The sequence below is a fragment of the Octopus sinensis genome, linkage group LG7, assembly GCF_006345805.1.
Source record: "Octopus sinensis linkage group LG7, ASM634580v1, whole genome shotgun sequence".
Lineage (NCBI taxonomy): Eukaryota > Metazoa > Mollusca > Cephalopoda > Octopoda > Octopodidae > Octopus > Octopus sinensis.
The window spans coordinates 102,339,108-102,361,607 of NC_043003.1; the positions used below are offsets into that span (position 1 = coordinate 102,339,108).

At 35.5% G+C, this 22,500-nt stretch overlaps 1 protein-coding gene across 2 annotated transcripts in view; it reads right to left on the reverse strand.

The window, feature by feature from the left end:
• LOC115214498 (aryl hydrocarbon receptor nuclear translocator-like protein 1) overlaps positions 1 to 22,500 on the reverse strand; it is a 730,728-nt gene that overhangs the window by 71,810 nt on the left and 636,418 nt on the right. For both annotated transcript variants that reach the window (XM_029783697.2, XM_036505029.1), the window contains 2 exons: positions 18,576 to 18,733; positions 5,607 to 5,686 (listed from right to left, as the gene is read on the reverse strand). In XM_029783697.2, the coding sequence (XP_029639557.1) occupies positions 5,607 to 5,686; positions 18,576 to 18,733 (238 nt within the window). The remainder of the gene's footprint in view (positions 1 to 5,606; positions 5,687 to 18,575; positions 18,734 to 22,500) is intronic.

Consider the following 22,500-nt stretch of genomic DNA (forward strand, 5'->3'; position numbering starts at 1 on the left):
TGTATATATGAATGTATTTATATTTATAATTTAACCTTATGAACTTTCTAAACTTTCTTACGAAGCCCAGAGGCACACCCAAGTACCTTAATCTTATCTACCAAATACTTCAGTTCACTGAAGGGATGGAAGTAAAGTGGGGTACTACGAGGGGTGTTTGAAAAGTTTTGAGCCTAACCTAGAAATGGGGCTGCTAGGTAGCTGAAACAATTTTTTCTGGTAAGTACAGTCTTTTCAGAGTATTCTTGCTCGTTTTCATGATTCTGATATTTTAATTTTTTTTTGTTACAGATTTTTGAATAAACAAGTGTCAAGGTTACAAGGAAAATGGAGAAAACTGAGTATCGTACTGTCATAAAGTACTTTCATTTGAAAGGCATGACTCCATCAGACATCCATGAAGATAAGGTGAGAACCGTAACAGACAATGCTCCTTCATATGCAACAGTCAAACGCTGGGTAAATGAATTCAAATGTGGCAGGGAGAGTGTGGAAGATAATCCCACACCAGGGAGGCCTCCAACTGCAACCACCAAGGACAACCTTGACCTTGCTCTTGGTATGATCATCAAATATCATGTCGCCAAATAGCTGAGAGACTGGACATCTCAAATGAAAGAGCTAACAGCATTGTGACAAAAGAACTTGGATTCTCAAAGGTTTCTGCAGGGTGGGTCCTTCGCCTTTTAACTCCTGAACAGAAACGCATTAGATGCACTTTGTCCACAAGCAATCTGTAACTGTTTGAAGCCGATGGAGAGAATTTTCTTGCTCATTTCATTACTATGGATGAAAGTTGGGTCCATCAGCCTGAAACCAAAGAACAATCAAAGCAGTGGAAGCATACATCTTCTCCTACCCCAAAGAAGGTCAGGGTCATTCCTTCAGCTGGAAAGGTCATGGTGTCTGTTTTTTTGGATTCTCAAGGTGCCTTGCTGATCAATTACCTTGAAAAGGGTCACACCATGACAGGGCTGTATTATTCTCAGCTACTGAAATGCCCCCGAGAAGTAATCAAAGAAAAAAGGCCGGGAATGCTCACCAGAGGAGTCCTTTTTTCATCACAACAATGCTCCAGCCCATTCGTCAGTGGTTGCCATGGCAACAATTCGTATTTGTGGATACGAACTTGTTTCCCATCTGCCTTATTCACCAGACTTATCCACCTCTGACTTTCATCTATTCCCCAAAATGAAAAAAAAGCCCTGGCTGATCACCATTTTGCCAGTGACAATGACGTCATAGACGCTGTAGGAAGTTTCTTGGAGTCACAAACAGAAGGGTTCTTCTACGCTGGGATAATGGCACTTTAGCACCGCTGGAAAAAGTGTTCAGCCATCGAGGGGGACTCTGTTGAAAAATAAATCATCAGAAGTCTTGTACCATGTTTTGTTCTTTTGAGGCTCAAGATTTTTCAGACACCCCTCGTATGACCTCTTGGCTGAAACAGCTGTAAGAAACTATTCTACTTTCAATGTTCTACGTTACATATTTTAATAATTACTGGTATTTTTATATATGTAAAGCATAAAATGTTATACATGTATGTATATTGTTATAATAATTAAAAAAAATAATAAATAGACGTAATATAATGTCTAAAAGTTGATGAATACCACCTCTTGATCCCCTCTATTTTTTTATTGCTGTATATATATATATATATATATATATCATCAACATCATCATCATTTAATGTCAGTTGTCCATGCTGGCATGGGTTAGATGGTTTGACTGGGCTGGCACACTGGAAGGCTGTGCCAGGATCCAGTCTGATTTGGCATAGTTTTACACAGCCAGATGCCCTTCCTAATGCCACCCACACCAAGAGTGTAATGGGTACTTTTATGTTCCACCGGCAGGGGTGCCATTTGCATGACACTAGAGTGCATTAATGTGCCAGTGACACGGGTGTCAATTTGCATGACACTGATATCTGCCACGACTGTGATTTTGCTTGGTTTGCTTGGGTCTTCTTCTCAAGTACAACGTAATGCCAAGGCCTTGCCTATTTCCTCCATGAGGCTCAATGCTCGAAATGAACTCAGCCACATTGCCTCTATATTAAGTAGAAAGTTTCCTATTCTTTACTTTACTTGAAGTAATAGTCTGTCCTATACTTTTACAGGTGTAATAACTTGTCCTGTACTTTTCCAGGTTTATAATCTTCAGAATATTATTTCTCTTGCTCGTATTTTTCCATGTAATCCATGATTATCCAGGCATTGCTGTTAATAATGTGTCAATTAATAATTTAAGATTTTACCTTATAAAAATACATATGTAATATGTATATATATATATATATATATATATATATATATATATATATATATACTTTATTTTAAGCAGCAGAAAATTCAACAAAATCTGTTACTCTGAGTTTCTCGTTGCCGTTCATCAGACAGTTTTTGCCGTCATCAGACAGTTTTTGCCGTTCATCAGACAGTTTTTCTAGCAAAAACTGTCTGATGAACGGCAACGAGAAACTCAGAGTAACAGATTTTGTTGAATTTTCTGCTGCTTAAAATAAAGCATATTACTCTACCACTGGTATTTGAGTACTCTTTTTTCCACCTTGTTTCACATTTATGTGTTTACTCCGGTATATATATATATATATATATATCATCAGTAGAAGTTAGACAGTAAGTCAAAAGCTGAGAGTTTCGTGTATTGGTACTTATCAAACACAAATTTGTCCATTGTCACTCTGTAACTTCTGATGAAATAACTTCTAAAATACAAAATTTTGTCCAAAACGTTAAGAGTAAAACCTGTTCTATGTGACACATTTTAACAGTATTGGAAGTTTGAAAGTGTTTAGTTAAAAAAAAATAACTAAATAATCTGTACGTCTAATTGAATAGATCCGAAATGGAGGAAAGGCAAAGTCGACCTCAACGGAATTTGAACTCAGAACGAAATACCGCTTCTAAATTATGAAATTTTTTCAAAAACGTTATGAGTAAACCCTGTTCTATGTGACACATTCTACCAGTATTGGAAGTTTGAAAGTGTTTAGTTAAAAAAAAAAATTAATGAAGTAATCAAAGTCAACCTCAGTGAAATTTGAACTCAAAAACGTAAAGACAGACAAAATACAGTTAAGCATTTCACTCGACGCACTAACTTAGAAAGTAAACGTTGCTTTTAGGAATATATTCTTTATTCTTATAGCTGAAGCATTACTCTCTTACTTACTGACAGGAAATTTTGTAATATTTTCCTCATAACTCTTTTCCTACTAATTATTGTTCAATGCAACTAGTGATTCTGAATTCCTCATGCATTTTTCTATCATTTAAGCCTAAGAAAGATATACTTTTAATTTAAAATTAAAAAGTTTATCTTAATTGAAGGTGAATAGGTGCCTTACTGCCCCCCTCCCCTTGAGGTCACAGATATTTTGATGTAACTTTTTTGCTACTGAACAAAATCTCAAACTATTTATGCCAAAGTGTAGCCGAGGAGGTGTCCTCTTTAAAACTATTAACAGTTTGCAATTTAGTTGAGAACTGAATTAGTGGTGAATCTTAGAAGCTGCTGCGATTGATAAAATGGTGGACTTAAGAATATATTCAAGAATATATATATATATATACAACTTCTAAATAAGGGCAAACGAAAAAATTTCTAATGCCAAATATGCCGAAATTGGACATATTATCCATAACCATATAATTTTTCACAATACGCACACTACTTGAAAAAAGGTCAACAGAAATTTCTAAAAAATTCCATTATTACCATATTGGACTGATTTCAGGGTTAGTTCATAAGATTCCTCCCTCCGTCAGTGATAAATGTGGCAAAGAAATAAATGAGATACTTACTCATACTCATATACACACACACACACACACACATATATGATTCGCTTACAATTGTGCCAGTGTGCTGGCACAATTGTTATCCTGTTCAGTATGAACAGTGGAATCAAAACTCAGAGTAACTCCAACCTCAATCCAATGGCTGCTGCAGGTGCTGATACTTATGCTGTTGTAGTTACTGTGTATCACTATGAGGCAGTTACACTGTTGAACCAGTGAAACAACCAACCATCCAGTTAAACAACAACACAAACAACAACAACAACAACAACAAAAACAACAACAACAACAACAACAACAATATCGGCAACAGCAAGTATGAGAAGTTGGTGTAGGATTCCGTTGTTGGTGCATGATGAGGTGTGATACAAGAAAAGCATGTTTGCCTGACATTCTCAGCAAATCATTTTTATCAGATAAACAGTTTTTGCAGTGTTTGATGCTGTGAAGGTCAGAATGTGTCAAAGCTATTTGAGAAGCAGTGGAGTGGGCATGATAGGGTGAGTGTGAGATGGTAGTGACACTTTAGCGGGTGCCAGTGGCATTCAGTGCTTGCACTAATATGTGAATGAGGCAGGGAGTCAGAGAAGGGGTTGAGCTGGCATGATGCAGTGATAGATGGGATGTGTACAGTTAATGGATTAGTGTGGATTAATGGATTAGTTAAGTAACCTGAGGAGAGACAAAGAGAATGGTAAAGACAATTGAAGTAACAACATCAAGGATATGGACAGTATAGGGAGTAATAAATAGGATATAAGGGAGAGAGCTGTTGGACGTATAGGGCACTAATAGAAAGGGTATAAAACAGTGGGGGTCAGGGTCAAGCTGTTAGAACACACAAGGGATTGGGTAAATGTAGAGAAGAGAGGGGGAGGGGGAGAGAAAGAGAGAGAGAGGGAGAGAGAGAGAAAGAGAGAGAGCTTATGTAGCACTCAGTATAGAAAAAGAGTGTAACAGCAGTAGAAGCAATTATGTAGGGTTGGAATAAATGGGTTTCAAGTCGATATAAATGGTTATTGATGTGAATAGTGAGGCTGAGTTTGTTGGAGGTGACGAGAGAAGATACAATCTTGTCATATTGATTTCTGTCAGTTAACATCACTGTATGGTGACAGAGTACAGGTGTCAGTGTTGATGTATGGGTGGTAGTTGCCGAAGATGGTGGAAAAAGAGTTGGTGATAATATTAGTGGTAACAGTTGTTGAGATTGTGGTGGTGGTAGTTGATCTCTTTTCTACCAGTGATCATGTGTGAGTGTGTGTGTGTATACACATATAAATGTATATATGTACATATGTTTATACACCTATGCACACATGTACAAAAACAATGGAACTTCAGTTTTTTTTTCTTTTATTTCCAATACGTTTATAGAAATCTCAAGCTCCTTCTGATCCACCATGACAGTAGGTTCCCCACTGTCCAGGTGGGGAACCTATATGCCAAGGAAACCAAGAAACCGGCCCTTATGAGCCAGGCATGGCTCAAGAAGGAATACATACATACATACCATGACTATTTACAACTGATTTTTATCAGTCACCATCGGTTTGTAAGCTGTGTCCCAGAAACAAAACAACAATTAGAATTTCAAAACATTGTCTACAATATATTAAATAGGGAACTATATAAGCAATATATTTTCAATGTTCGATCTGAATAAAATCATATTATTTTAATTAACTACTGGCATTTAAATACCAGCTTTTGGTGACACAAAATGCATTTACAATAGCAAAAATATAGGTCAGTTGACCCCAAAATGCTTACCCCAAGGATCAAATGTTTTACTTCATCATCAGAGAGGAACGCAGGTTTCTGACTGACTTCTGTATGCGTTCGATTTGCTCCTACAATTGAAAATATTAGCTTAGATTAAGAGCCAAAAACCATAAATGTATTCTTCATGACTATATTTTGTAGGTTAGGTAACAACACTGAAACTCCCTTATTAATCTATGTAGGTACTTAAGTGGTTTGGCAATAGTTGTCTGTGAGTTCAAATGCTGTCAATACTAAATTTATATTGTTTGAAGGTTATTAATGTTTCACCACAGATCAACTTTACTCCAATACATATGATAAAAGCATTCCAGCTTTAACAATCCCAGATTATTTTCATTTTCATCTATAGCGTATTTAGCACTATATTATCCAACATATTGTTCTTTTTTTTTTTTTTTTTTACAACAGATAGGATGTAACTAGAACAAAACCTAACTTATATTACAAGAACTTAAGCAACTATGAAGTCATTAGTTTTTCTTTGTTATGTTTGGCAGTTGATAAAGCAACACCTAGAGTAGTATTCTGGAACATTCAGCAGGAGACAAAACTAGAAGACGCTATACATACATACAACATAACACACACAGACACACACACACAGACACACAGAGACACACACACAGACAGACAGACAGACAGACAGACACACACACACACACACACACACACACACAAACACACATATATATATCCAAACAGATTGGCGAGGGTTTGCATCAGCAAGATTTGTATTATTTAGTGGAATTGATAAAAAAAAAAGGAGAATAGTGAAATAACCTTGGGGAGCAGAAAATGCAACATTTTGGACATAGCTCTACTTCAGGGGAAGTTGACACAAGAGAAATTTATGAGAGACAACTTGGTTTTACATTTTCTAAGTTAGAAAAACTGGCTGTGACAGAGAAAAGATGTTGGGATACAGGAGCTTCATATGTGATTAGGAATGGAATTAGGAAAAGTGGGCAAAGTCAAGTATGAAGGGAAAAGATGAAGTAGAAAGGGAAGTTGGCGGATAAGAAAGAAGAGGAAGAAAGGATGACAGACATTTTAACCACAATACCTAAGCAACATTTTCAATTTTCTGGAGTTTTTAAACCTTTTCTTTGCTTATTAAACCGTTTCTTATTCTTCAGCCTGTCTCTCACCTAATCTTTTCCTCTCACCTAATCTTTTCCTCTCACCTCACTCTTGATTTGCCTTTTTCTCCTCTTCACTCCATTCCTCTTTCCTCCTACTTTCTCAAACTGTTTCTCCTCCCACTTTCTGTTCAGGTATGAAGCTTCCATGGAAGCTTCATTCTTTATCAGTTGCAGCCAGTTTTGTTCTAACTTAGAGAGTGGAAAACTATGCATGCTCTGTCTCATTAATTTCTCTCCAGTCAACTTTACCCCAAATGAGGACTGTCCAAAGTGCTGGATTTACTACTCTCCATGGCAAGTTCACTGTAATCTGTTTGTCGATTATACCACATACACACAAACATGCATGCATGCGCATATGCACACACACACACACACATGAGTGTGCACACATGAGTGTGCACACATGCACATATGTACTATAAAAATTTACAGACTGCAAACAATATGAAGCAAGTTATTTTTAATGGTTAAACTCAAAGGAGGTAAAGCTACGACTAACAGCATCTGGAATATTAGGCTAAAAAATTCTCTTGGACAGAAAAAGTTGAAGGCTACCCCATGGAACACAAACCCACATTTTCTATAGCCATGACATGTCTTAACCATTAAATCAAAGCAACATTTCAAATCTTTTGGAGATCCACCATTAAAAATAATTTACAATATATGTATGTATGTGTGCCTGTATGTATGAGTGTATGTATGTGTGTATGAATGTATGTGTCTATGTTTGTATGTATGTATGTGTGTGCATTTATATATGTTTGTATGAATTTATATGTATGTATTACACACACACACATATAACATCATCTTCATTGTTTAACGTCTGCCTTCCATGCTAGCATGGGTGAAAAATATATATATATATATGTATATATATATATATATATATATATATATATATGTCCCACCCATTTGTACACATTGAAAAAATACACATATATTAATATATATATATAATGTATTTAAATATATGTGTGTGTGTGTGTGTGTATTTATATATGTATATTATTATGCACATGCATATATCTATCTATATACATTATACTGTAGTTGTCAGTTATTCCAAACCATTAAGTTTCTTGTGTATTACAGGTCTAATTCTTATGTGCTTTGTAGTAGTATCAAAGCAAGCAATTCTTCAAACAGCATGTTTGCCAAACAGAATAAAATAATAGAAAAAAACAGGAAAATTTTTAAATGGAATTATATAGAAATAGTCTGAATTCACCCCTACCCAACCAGATGATTAATAACAGACGATTAATTCCCAATGTAGAATAATATAGAATGAGTTTAGTGAAGTTAACGTGCATTTATATACAATTCTTTATGACAATATATGTATCATACTTATATGTTTTATGTGCACAAAACTTTTAATGCACATCTGATGGTATAAATGGCAGTGAGCTGGCAGAAACGTTAGCACTCCGAGCGAAATGTGTAGCCGTATTTCGTCTGCCGTTACGTTCTGAGTTCAAATTCCGCCGAGGTCGACTTTGCCTTTCATCCTTTCGGGGTTGATTAAATAAGTACCAGTTATGCACTGGGGTCGATATAATCGATTTAATCCGTTTGTCTGTCCTTGTTTGTCCTCTCTGTGTGGTAGAATTAGTAGTTGTAGTAGTGGCAACAACAGCAGCAGCTTTTCTTTACTCTTTTCTTTCTACTTCTGTCCGCAGGAGTGTTTGTTTCACTGTGCCTCCTTTTCCACCTTTCATTGTACACACAACAAACTGGTTGGTGTCAGGAAGGGCATCAACTACAAAAACTATGCCAAAGTAGGCACTGGACCATGGTGTGGCTTTCAAATCCACTGGATCCTGTCAAACTCTCCAACCTACACCAGCAGAAAACATGGATGTTAAGTGATGATGATTGTGCTTCTTACATACAACTTCATTGTTACTGACATAGATACATTTACAGATAACTTGTTTGCAGATGATCTGATTAACAAATATCATTTATCAATGACCCCTATATAGAGAAAATATATGTTTCTGAAGCTATATCAATATATGTATTTCTTCAGCATCTCAGAGAGCTAGGAGACACAAAAGCACATTTCTACACATGCAGTTCTTCATACATATTTCTCATTCATTTTTCAAGACCAAAGACCTTACGCGTCTTATACAGTGTTTATGACACATCTCAAGAACTCTATGCATTTTTCATGATACACAAAGAAACATTTCTTCTGTTTAGCATACATGCATGCACTGACACATATGCATGCATGTGCATGCAGACACACACTACACACACACTCATATATATATGTGCATATTATTCCACAAATAGGTCCAGCTTACCAAACAAGTGTAGGAAGTCATTGATGATGATGATGATGATGATGATAATGGTGATAATAACTATAGTAATACAAATCAAGGGAATTTTGATCACATTGACTTTGACTAAATAAATATAATCTGTGGGTTCTGTGAATTACGATTGGTTGCTAAGTAACATCTAATGTTATAAAGAAGTGGGGCAGTGTTTGCTAACTCACATGTAGATAATGACACCCTTATACATGTATGTGTGTGTGTGTGTGTGTGCGCGCGCACGCATGTGTGTGTATGTATTTGTGTGTGCACTTGTATATATGTAGTGTAGATGTATATAATGTGAGTAGTTGTGTAGTTCCTCTACAGCAAGAATCTTATTATGTTTGGATCCTCTTCCCTTACACTTTAACCCTTTGTCTCCTAGTGTAAACTCACCTCTCTCTATTGTAGTCCTACTCAGTTGAAGTGGATCTCAATCTTACAAGCTGCATAGAAACCTCACGAGCTAGTGTCATGAAAAAAGGCACCCAATACATGGTGTAAGGTGGTTGGCATTTGGAAGGGCATCCATAGAGACCATGTCAAAGCAGACATCGAAACATGATGCAGTTTATGACCCTTTGGACCTGACAAACTGTCAAACTGTCAAACTGTCTAGCCCATGACAGCATTCAATGTGGACATTAAAAGACGATGACAATGAGATGATGATGTAGGTGTATATATATATATATATATATATATATAGGCACAGGCATGGCTGTGTGGTAGGAAGCTTGCTTCCCAACCATACAGTTCCAGGTTCAGTCCCACAGCATGGTACCTTGGGCAAGTGTCTTCTACTATAACCTTGGGCCAACTAAAGCCTTGAGTATATTTGGTAGACAGAAACTGGAAGATACCTGCCATATATATATATATATATATATATATATATATATATGTATATACCAACAAGTGTGTTTTGTTTCTGTATTTGTCCCCAATCACTGCTTGACAACCAATGTTGCTGTATTTGCATCCCTATAACTTAGTGATTGAGCAAAAAAGACCAATAAGATAAGTACTTGGCTTGAAAAATAAGTCCTGGGGCTCAATTGTTCAACTAAAAACCCTTCAAGTACTTTTGCCTCATCATCAGCATCTATGCTGCCATGAAGAGTCAACTAACAATTATAGTGAGAGTAAAAAATGTTGCATAGACCTTACTGAGAACACTTTTACATCAAAGCCTACTCAGCATATATATACTCAGCATATATATATTTATCATATATACACTCAGCATATATACACTCAGCATATGCACACTCTCAGACATACAGGGGAAAACATGTGTCAACACTTTTGAAATATATTCGGAGCTTAAAAAGCAAAAGAACCAACTACAACATTAAATAGTCCATTATAAAATCTGCTCCAGTCTATTTTAATGGTAACAAGTGCCAACCCTTCTTAGAAGAACAGTCTAACATTCTCACTCAACCTCTCAGATTGTTAAATTCTAAATTGGAGTTGATTTCTTCATGTCTCTCTTAAAGAAAGTCTTGTCTAAGATTCTTTAAGCTGCCAACTGGATAAAACTCAAAATTTCCTAATCATCTCTGGAAATGTTCATGCCTTATGTCCATTGACTCACCAATAAACTGTTCGATGCATTAATGTTATTTATCAATCTTTACAGGTATCCACCATAACAGAATCCAACCTTTACATGTTTGATATTCGCCACATCACATCACACCACAACCTCATAGCTATCACAGTTTGGAAATCACTCTCTCATCTTCATAACACAGCTTGCATAACATAGCTTTGGATGCTAATGCACTTACAATACACTACAGTTTACTCTTTTACTTGTTTCAGTCATTTGACTGCGGCCATGCTGGAGCATCACCTTTAGTCGAGCAAATCGACCCCATTCTTTGTAAGCCTACTACTTATTCTATTAGACTCTTTTGCTGAACCGCTAGGTTACGGGGATGTAAACACACCAGCATCGGTTGTCAAGTGGTGTTGGGGGGGGGACAAACAGACACACAAACATATACACACACACACACACACATATATATATAATATATATACATATATATGACGGGCTTCTTTCAGTTTCCGTCTACCAAATCCACTCACAAGGCTTTGGTCAACCTGAGGCTATAGTAGAAGACACTTGCCCAAGGTGCCATGCAGTGGGACTGAACTCGGAACCGTGTAGTAGTCATGTGAGCTTGATTGTGCCATTATTTTCTTTCTGGTTTTACAGTGTAAGCATGGCGGTTCCAGTAGCAATGTGCACCAAAGAAGAACAAAGAGCAGTGATCCAATTTCTCTGATCAGAAGGTGTGTCAGGTGCTGAAATTTATCAGAGGCTTTTAGCACAATATGGGGACTGTGCACCACTGTGAAGAATTGTGTATGAGTGGATTGAGATATTCAAAAGTGACCAGACAAGCATGATGCACAAAGAGGAAGCAGCATGCCCATCAACCTCCACCACTGATGAGAAGATTCAGCAAGCTCGAGAGATGGTAATGGTGAACCAGTTCCCCATTACCATCTCTCAGATCACTGCTGTTTGTTCTTCTTTGATGCACATTGCTAGTGGAGAAAAATGGTGTGATCAGGCTCAAACTTTGTGCACATGACCACAATAGTGCAAACTATAAGCACACATGCGCAGAAGGCTGTGTGACAATAATAAAGATATGTTATGGTGAAAGTGAGGATAATTTTTGACTTCCCCTCATATATATATATATATAAATATATATATATATACAATTGCAGTGTGGAAGGTGTTTATAAGCCATTTAAGAAACACACAAAAACCGTTAGATTCACTTCAACATTTAAGTTTAATTTGTCAAAATATTTTCATCGCTTTGAGACCGCGACCTGTTCACTGACAAAAGTTTGTGTGGCACAATGTTTTTTCAGTGAACAGGTCATGGTTTCAAACAGACGAAAATATTTCGACAAATTAAATTTAAATGTTGAAGTGAATCTAACGATTTTTGTGTGTTTCTTTAATGGCTTACAAACACCTTCCATGCTGCAATTGTTTGCGTTCCAGCACACGATCTCAGATCAAGTCACTCGCTATGCAAGTACATCTCCATATATATATATATATATATACACACACACATATACACTCATTGATGCATATATATATATATATAATATATATATATAATATATATATAATATATATATATTATATATATATATTATATATATATATACATTTATATATATATTATATATATATATATATATAATATATATAGATATATATATATAATTATATATAATACATATATATATATATAATATATATATATATATTATATATATATATATACATTTATATATATATATATATATATATTATATATATATATATATATATTAATATACACACACATATACAGCCATTGATGCATATATATATATCAGATCATCTGTAAACATAAATCCGAAAAAAGAAGCACGCTACAAGTTACAGAGCAGTATATATTAAAGTTAGATAAGGCTAGTTTATGGGATTACCTTAGGTTTCAAGTCCATAAAGGGCCTGGCTTTATGGTATATCATCAGATCCCAAAGATCTGTGAACTAAAGGCCTCTCTACTGAGTGGCCTCTCTAGAATATGGAGGAGGAAATGAGATCATTACTCAAGGTCAACAAAGGGGATTCTTTCCCTTTGGCAATCGGTCACTGATGTCAACAGAGGGGGATGTATCCCTTTGGCTATCGATTGCTGGAGGCCCTGCTATCTCATGAGTTCTAATAAGTTAGCAGAAATGAGTAATGAGCTTATTCTAGAGAGGCCTTTAGCCAACAGGTTTTGGGATTTGATGATATGCCATAAAGCCAGGCTCTTCATGGATGTGAAACCTAAGGGAATCTCATAAACCAGCTTTCTCTGACTTTAAGATATATATGCATATATTATACATATATATGTTTGTGTATATATATATCTACCATTGATGTATGTATATGCATGTAGGTGTGTATGTATATACGTGTATATATATATATATATATATATATATCATCATCGTCATCATCGTTTAACATCTGCTTTCCATGCTAACATGGGTTGGACGATTTTGACTGAGTACTGGCAAACCAGATGGCTGCACCAGGCTCCAATCTTGATCTGGCAGAGTTTCTACAGCTGGATGCCCTTCCTAACGCCAACCACTCCGAGAGTGTAGTGGGTGCTTTTTACGTGCCACTGGCATGGGCGCTAGTCAGGCGGTACTGGCAATGACCTTGCTCGAATCTTTTTACATGTACCAGTGAAGCGACGTTGGTAACGATCATGCTCGGATTAGCACGCTACTAGCACATGCACAAGTACCAGTAAGGTGATGCTGGTAATGATCATACTCGAATGATGCCTTTTATGTGCCACTGGCACAGAAGCTATATATATATATATATATATATATATATATATATATATATATATATATATATATATATGTATATATATATATATATATATATATGTATATATATATATATATACACATATATTTATATATATATATATTATATATATATATATATGTATGTATATATGTATATGTATGTATGAATATTCATATGTGTGTATGTATATACATGTATGCAATATCAGCATAATAAATAAATTAAAGTCGTTAAATGTTGCTTAAACAGCTGCTGCAAGTTGAGCTTGGTTGGTCAGATAGTGTGCATATTTTGAATGATAGCACAGTATATAGACACCAGCTACATAGACAATGCATATATAGTAGTAGCATATGTATAGTCAGTAAATGCCAACTATAGTATCATTGTTTCTACTGATAAGAGAGGTATAGTACATGGATGCTGCGCAGACACATACAACATGCAAATCAAAAAGAACCATGAGGAATGTGTGTGGTTAAAAAAACGTTTGCTTTGTAGTCACATGCTCTTGCATTTGAGGTGTCACACAGTGGCACCTTTAGCACCTTCAGCAAGAAATTTCTACTTCTAATAGCCTCACGTTGACCAATACATTGTGAGTGGAATTTGGTAGACAAAATACTGCACAGACCATGCCAAAATAGACAGCCAGCCTGAACAGCCCTTCATCTAGTCAAACCATCCTGTCAAACCATCAACCCCATGCCAGCATGGAAGACGGATGTTGAATGGTGATGACGATGATGAAGCACACACATACACGTACACAATGTGTATAAGTACACATACATACACAGGTGCAGGAATGGCTGTGTGGTTAAGATGCTTGCTACCCAACCATCGGTTATGATGACAAGTGTTCCATTTGATCAGATCAGCAGAACAGCCTGCGAATGAAATTAATGAGCAAGTGGCTGAATCCTTTAAATGATGTTAAATGATGATGATGATATATATTTGGAGGGGGATTTTCTAGATGCAATCTCATGGTCAGTCATTACCAAAAGGTGTTTTTACCCTTTTTTATTACCTTTATATATATATATATATATATATATACAATATATATATATATGTATGTATGTATGTATATATATATATACACTACCGTCAGAAATTAATTAGAACCCTTGATTTGCTCACCATGAAGCATGGTGGGGGTGGTCTGATGGTGTGAGGGGCGTTCAGCTACAGTGGTGTTGGGCGGCTCTATGCCGTCGAAGGCAACATCAATGCAGCAAAGTACGTTGAGATAGTACGGGATACCTCTTTGGTGGCGAGGAGTACGTGCTGGCCAGTCACCTGACCTGAACCCTATTGAGAACCTCTGGAGTCGATTGGGTAGGGATTTGAATGTGCAGCAATACAGGAACCGACACGAGCTGTTTGGGGCACTTCTTGCTGCATGAGGGGCCATCCCTGCACAGTACCTGCAGGCACTCATAGACAGCATGCCGACCCGCGTAGCAGCTGTCATTGCTGCCAAAGGAGGAGCAACAAGATATTGACTAAATTTCACGATTAATAACAATTATGTGGTGTGCTGGGATATGTTTTAATAAATTTTTGATTAAAAACGAGTTCGTTTCTGATAATAAGTTAATTAAATTAAGAAAATGTAAGAAAATGTAGAAATTTGAGAAGTGCTAATTAATTTCCGACGCAAGTGTATATATATATATATATATATATATATATATATATATATATAAAGGTATATTGCTTTAAAATCTTGGCACAAGGCCAGCAATTTTGGAGGAAAGGCTAAATTGATTAAATGAACCCCAGTGCTTGAGTGGCACTTATTTTTCCAACCCCGAAAGGATCAAAGGCAAAGTCAATCCCAATGGCATTTGAACCCAGATGGTAAAGACAGCTGAAATGATGCTAAGCATTTTGCCTGGCATACTAACAAATCTGCCAGCTTGCTATCTACCAGGTCATCCCATAAGTTCTGTCTGAATTTTGAATAATGAAAACAAGTGATCAAATATTATATTTAATTGAAATTTGATCAATGTACTTTCCATGTTTATCTATGACTTCCTTCCATCTATTTGCAAGCTTTTTAATCCCATCAATGTAAATCGCTTTTGGTTTCAAAGTGAAGAACTCTGAAATGTCAGTTTTGACCTCCTCCTGGCTTGCGAAAGTTATGTCTTCCCAAATGATTCTGTAAACTACGAAACAAATGGTAGTCTGAAGGAGCAAGGTCGGGAGAATAAGGTGGATGAGGAACTTTTTCCCAACCAAGCTCTTCGATCTTCTGTGATGGGATCTTTGCAGTGTGGGGTCATGCATTGTCTTGATAAAACATCACTCCTTTTCAATTCATTAAAGCGGGTCTTTTTTTCTTCAAAGCTTGGTTCAAACGCTCTAATTGCTGACAGTTGACTTGAGCATTGATTGTTGCATTAGGTGGTAACAATTCAAAGTGAATTACTCCTTTGCAATCCCACTAGACAGAGAGAAGAACCTTTTTTCCATGAAGTCCCTTCTCGGTTGTGGTTGAGCTTTTTCCTTTTTACCAAGCCACTGTTTATGATGTTTAACATTTCGACAGAAGATCCATTTTTTGTCACCAGTCACAAGTCTATCCAAAAAGGGTGAGATGAGTTTGTGAGAATGGAGAGAAAAGCAGATGTCAACTCAGGATTTGCAGTTGCTTTCAGTCAATTCATGTGGCACCCATTTTCCAAGTTTAGGAACCTTTCCAAGTTGTTGAAGATGATGATGAACAGTTGTATGGTTTGAACTAAACTTTATTGCCAATTCTTCAATTGATAATGCAGGATTTTCTTCAAGTAATGCCTCAAGGAGCTTATCATCAAACTCAACTGGACGTAATGTTTGATCTTCATCTTCAAGGCTGAAATCTCCACTTCTGAATTTTGCAAACCATTCTTTCCCATAAACTGAGTGTATGTTTCAAGTTGCTTCAGCTGCAGAGTTTCCTTTTTTGTACTCATAAAGCATTATGTGCTGCAAATGCTCTTTGGATACTTCCATGTTAGAAAGGGCTTTAATCAAAGAAATTTTAATTTTATTATTCTGTAAAATAATATTTAATTACATTATTTACATTTGACAGATATTTGTCCTTGTTTGTTGTTAACAACAAACAAGATGAGGACAAATATCTGTCCAATGTAAATTATGTAAATAATGTACATAATTCCTCATCTCTTAAATATAGAACTGTAATATTTAATTAGTTTAAATGTACACAAATGCATAAAAATAATTCTTAATTCCCTTAGACATTCTAAAATACTATTAAATTTTATTCAATTTTAAAAGAGGTAAAATCGGACAGAACTTATGGGATGACCTGATATATATGCAGGTATATTGATGTGGGTGCGTATGTACATGTGTGTATCTGTCTGTGGGCGTTTATGTCTTTTTATGTCAAACAGCACTGCTGGTTTAAAGAAAATAAGTGTTATCATAAAAAGGGGACTTAGCCAGTCAATAAATACAGATTGATAAAGTAAATAGCAAACTGAGATAATTACTGGAGTCAGTTTGATTAGGTAAAGCCTTTAAAGGTAAGTGTCCCAGAGTGGTCATACTCTAATGATGAAAACCAGTAAAAAAAGGATTAACCACATACAGAAAGTAGTTGTAATAATGTGATGTACAGTATTTAGAAAAATGAAGAAAATGTTGCCAGATAATTAAATATATTTGCATGAATTGTTGGAAAAGTAAATTTCACACTCACTGGTAAAATTCCCACTTTTTTCTTATTTTTATTGTCCTAAAATTTTTGTTGCATCTTGCAACCTTTTCAATAGTTTTGACTCAAAACAAATTTTAGGACAATAAAAATAAGAAAAAAGTGGAAATTTTACCGGTGAGTGTGTTAAATAATAAGGCACAAAAAGAAAATGACTCTCCAATAATTTCATTATTATTAAAACAGAATATGCTTCAACACACGAACTCATATAAAGAATCTTGCAAACCAAATCCAAAAACGAAATAAATTTCACAGCTACTAAGGATAATACCAACCACTAAATTAACAAAATGAAATCTCTATTTTTTCAATATAACTCATTGAATCATATGTATCTAGCCAGAAGAAATGCTAATAACAACAACCACAACAGCAACAACAAAAACAATATAAATAGTGGATTAAGCAGTGAAAACCTTGACATGTGTAATGAATCAGAGCACAAGTGCAAATAAATACTAAGAGACCTTTATGAAACTTATATGCTTGTTAATGGCTTAACTGGTTGTTATAATTATCTATCTATCTATCTATCTATCTATCTATCTATCTATCTATCTATCTATCTATCTATCTATCTATCTACTATCTATCTATCTACCTGTCTGTCTGTCTGTCTATATACATACATATATATATATGTATACACACACACACACACATATATATCATATATATATATATTGCCTTAGTCAACTGGTTCTGTATCAGTGGATTCATTAAAGCTGCAATCAGCGAAGTTTGCTAGTCATAGTAGTGGGGTGGACAGTGAGATATTTATAACCTATTGACAGATTTTTCATTCGTACCCACCTACCCCTCACTTTCTTAGCAACAACTCCAATGACATTTTACCTGCTGGCTGCCATAATTTTTGAACTCCAACAGGTACTTGATGCACAAATTGCACATTTAGTTTATCTCTTTTTACAGAAAATTCAACTAACACTACTGCAACCTCCTTCTCCTCCTCCTCCTCCTCCTCATCATCATCATCATCATCATCATCTACTAGTGCTGCTGCTGATATTACTGCTACCACATCACTACCACTACTACCACCATGAATAATAATATTTCTTATTTTGGCGTAAGGCCATCAATTTAGAGGTGGGGGAAGTCGATTACACCAACCCCAGCACTTGACTGCCACTTTATTTTATCATTCCTAGAATTGACCTTGGTGATCTGAGGTCAATATGATTGATTTCAAGGCAATGCCTTAGAATGGCTGCAGTTGAAGGACTGAAACATGCAAAAGAATATACTAAAAGAAAAGAATATATATGTATACATAACAATCACCTCGTAGAGCTTTCATATGTTGCACAGCCATTCGCAACACTGTCAGTTTGTCTAGTTTTCTGTTCATAGCATTGCACATGGGAATCATAGCTGATAGTTCTGTTATATAGGAATTCATTTTATCACGGCGACGTTTTTCAATTTCACTGTGGTTTTGCCTGAAATATTGAAAGTGTAAAAATAAATTTTAAAATTGAAAGATTTAATTTTATTTCATAAATTGTTTTTATTTTAAATGAACACTTCTTATTTGAGAGGAAGGAAATGAAAATTTAAAATACATTAGGAAAATACAATGATGGCAACTTTAACTTGATTTGATCCTATAAATAAAAGTTCTCAAGTCAGTTTAAATATCAAAACACTGAGTCTTGAAAAGCAACAATTGCTACAGTAATGTCTACAACCACAAATAAAAACCATTTCTACAAACCCACTGAAAGACCACATCAGAATCTTTAACTCTTTTAGCATATCCAGCCAAAATGTCTTATGTTCAGACTGGCCAGATGGGGCCTCTCACACCAATCCAACAACATCATTCTAAAGAGTAACAGTGGCCTCATCCAAATCTCAGAGCTACAAGATAATGCCTGATTCCTTCAAATGTTGGGCCTCACAGAGGTGACAACAAGTGACCCAGACCAAGCCAAGTGAAACCATAGTCGTGGCCATTGCTAGTGGGATGTAAATGGCACCTGTGAAATCTAGTTGTGGCTGTTATCAGTGTCATATAAATAGCACCCATGCCAGTGGCACGTAAACATCACCCATTACACTCTTGCAGTTTAAGCTGGAGTTTAGGCAGCATGTCAACCTGAGCAATAATGGTGTGTGCCTAATGAATGACATCATCAGTCATAATAGTGGTTTCTAATTTTGGCACAAGGCCAGCAGTTTTGGGGAGGAGATAAGTTGATTACATCAACATCAGTGTTCAACTGGTACTTAATTAATTTAAACTCAGAGTATAAAGCCAGTACCTCAGTTTTCAAACAACTCTGATCATGAATGACTTCTGCTTTATCTCCATCTCCTGTCTTTCTCATATTCATTTAATACAGTAGTACTTTGGTTTACGAACACCTCTGATCATGAATAAATTGTGCTTTATATATATATATATATATATATATATATATATATAGAGAGAGAGAGAGAGAGATAGATAGATAGAAAGATAGATAGATAGATAGATAGATAGATATGTATATATATATATATATATATAGAGAGAGAGAGAGAGAGAGATAGAAAGATAGATAGATAGATAGATAGATAGATAGATAGATAGATATGTATATATATATATATATATATATACATATATGTATATATATATACACATACAAAGGGTAACCCAAAAGAAGCCGGAATTTTGTAATATTATTTTATTCACTTAGTCTACACTTTTATTGCTTTCAAAGTATTCTCCATTTGAAGCAATGCATCAGTCCAGGTGCATTTTCCACAATTTGAAACAGTGCTGGAACTCTTGCAAAGTGATGCCTTTTAATGCCTCCATTGTTTTTTCCTTCACCTCTTCCACATCAGCAAATTCCATAGCACCAGCTTTTGTCACCAGTGACGACCTTTGAAAAAACGTTCAGATCAACTTCCAATTGTTCTTTCAGTTCATGACAGGCATTCAGTCGTGACTGCTTTTGATCTTCCGTGAGCAAATGAGGCACAAATTTTGCTCCAACTCTGCGTTCGCAATTCCTCACTCAAAATTCGTTGACAGGAGCTCCAGGAAAGACCAGTCATCAATTGTTTGGTGATGGTCCTCTAAATTCAATTCATGAATTTTCATATTTTCAATTTATTTGGGAGGCTGATAGTAGTCCTCATTGAAGCTGGTCTTCAAGTGACAAGTGACCATTCCTAAAGTATGGAAACCACTTTTAAACTTGTGTTTTGCACATGGTAACAGCCTTGTACACTGATTAAAGATTGAGAAGTATATTGGTTGCCCTTTTTCCAAGCTGAAAATGGAATTTCATAAAAGCAAGCTGTGCCTTAATTTCATCCATCGCAAAAATCAGTGCACTTCAAAACAAAGAGACATCACATGACAGTATGATTCTAGTTGATGGCGCCAGTTAGCAGACAGATGCTCAAAGGTTGCATCAAATGGGTTTTAGCAGTGGAAGCCTGAACTACAATGGGTTTGTCCCACCAAGAACGTTTCTGGTTACTTTTGTATACCACCTTGTATATATATATGTGTGTATGTGTATATATATATTTATATATGTATATACATATATATGTGTATATATATATATAATCATCATCATCATCATCATCATCGTTTAACATCCGCTTTCCATGCTAGCATGGGTTGGACGATTTGACTGAGAACTAGTGACCCAGGTTGCTGTACCAGGCTCCAATCTTGATCTGGCAGAGTTTCTACAGCTAGATGTCCTTCCTAGCACCAAAGACTAGATGGCTGGTTGTCTTTTCTGACACAAACCACCTTATAGAGTGGACTGAGTGCTTTTTATGTGGCACCAACAGTGGTGAGGTCTGTTTGGCATGGTTTTCACAACTGGATACCTTTCCAAACACTTTACTGTGTGGACTAACATATATATATATATATATATATATATTTGTATATCTACACTTCATGTATATTCTATATCAAAGAGTAACGAATTTGTTATATATGTGGATGTAAAAAAATTTGTCATTGAAACTGGGGATTTGTGTATATAGTTTCAAGCTACCATAAGTGGACATAAAAATGTAGGTTCGTTAGTATATATACTTAGATACTTATGTGAAACGACTTTGTCATTTTAATTTTACAGCTACACTATGCACACATATGTGCACATGCATGCAAACATGCATATCTAGATAATTAGACGGATACTGTCGATGAATCCAGATGCAGAACTGTAGCAATCATTAAGTAATAATTATTGACATCACAACTATATAAATGAATACTTGAGCTGATTGGGATACCAAATACACCCTCTCATCACTGTGTGTGTGTACGCATGCGTATATATGTACATATGTGTACACATACACACACACACATATCAATAAATAAATGTATATATAAATGTACATATATATGTTTATATGTATGCATGTATGTATGTATGTATGTATGTATGTATGTATGTATGTATGTATGTATGTATGTTTGTATGTATGTATGTATGTATGTATCCACTACCTCATCCAGTGTGGCCTACACTTTATAATAACTCCACTGCTATTATTACTATCCTCATTGTTATCCCTGCAAGCGCTATCACAACTCCACCATTATAATACCCCACCAGCATCAGCATCACTACCACCATCATGACAATTACTATTGCCATGTCACCACCATCTCTACAAGCACTACCACCTCTTGTAGCGCCAATATCCCCATAAATGCCATCATAATTCTGCTGCCATCATCTTAACAATGACAACATCCTTAAAACTTCCACATTTCATCATAATACCAGAGAAAGATAAATAATAAAAAATATACAAATGGAAAAAAGATAAACAAAATGCTTAATCAAATTTGTTTCAATCAGTTTAAGTGTAAATTGAATTCTGTTATGATTTATTTCTTGTAAAAAAAATGGTATTTTTGTTACATAAAAATATTTATGGTTTTTTCAGTTTTTTAGGTCCTTTTCACCGTTCTTTCTCCATTTCTTTTCTTACTTTCTCTCTCTCCTTATCTCCCTTTCTTCAGTTCTTTCTCCCTCCCTCACTCTACCTGTTTGCCTGCCTATCTCTATTTTGCTGTCTGTCACCCGAATGAATAAATAAAAGTATAGATATGTGAGAAACTCAGAGTAGTTAAGTTGCAAGAAAGTGGATCATCAGCTTCAAACAAAGAAATAAACTATATTATATGTACCAATTACCATTTTTTTGTTTATGTACCAGTGTGCAT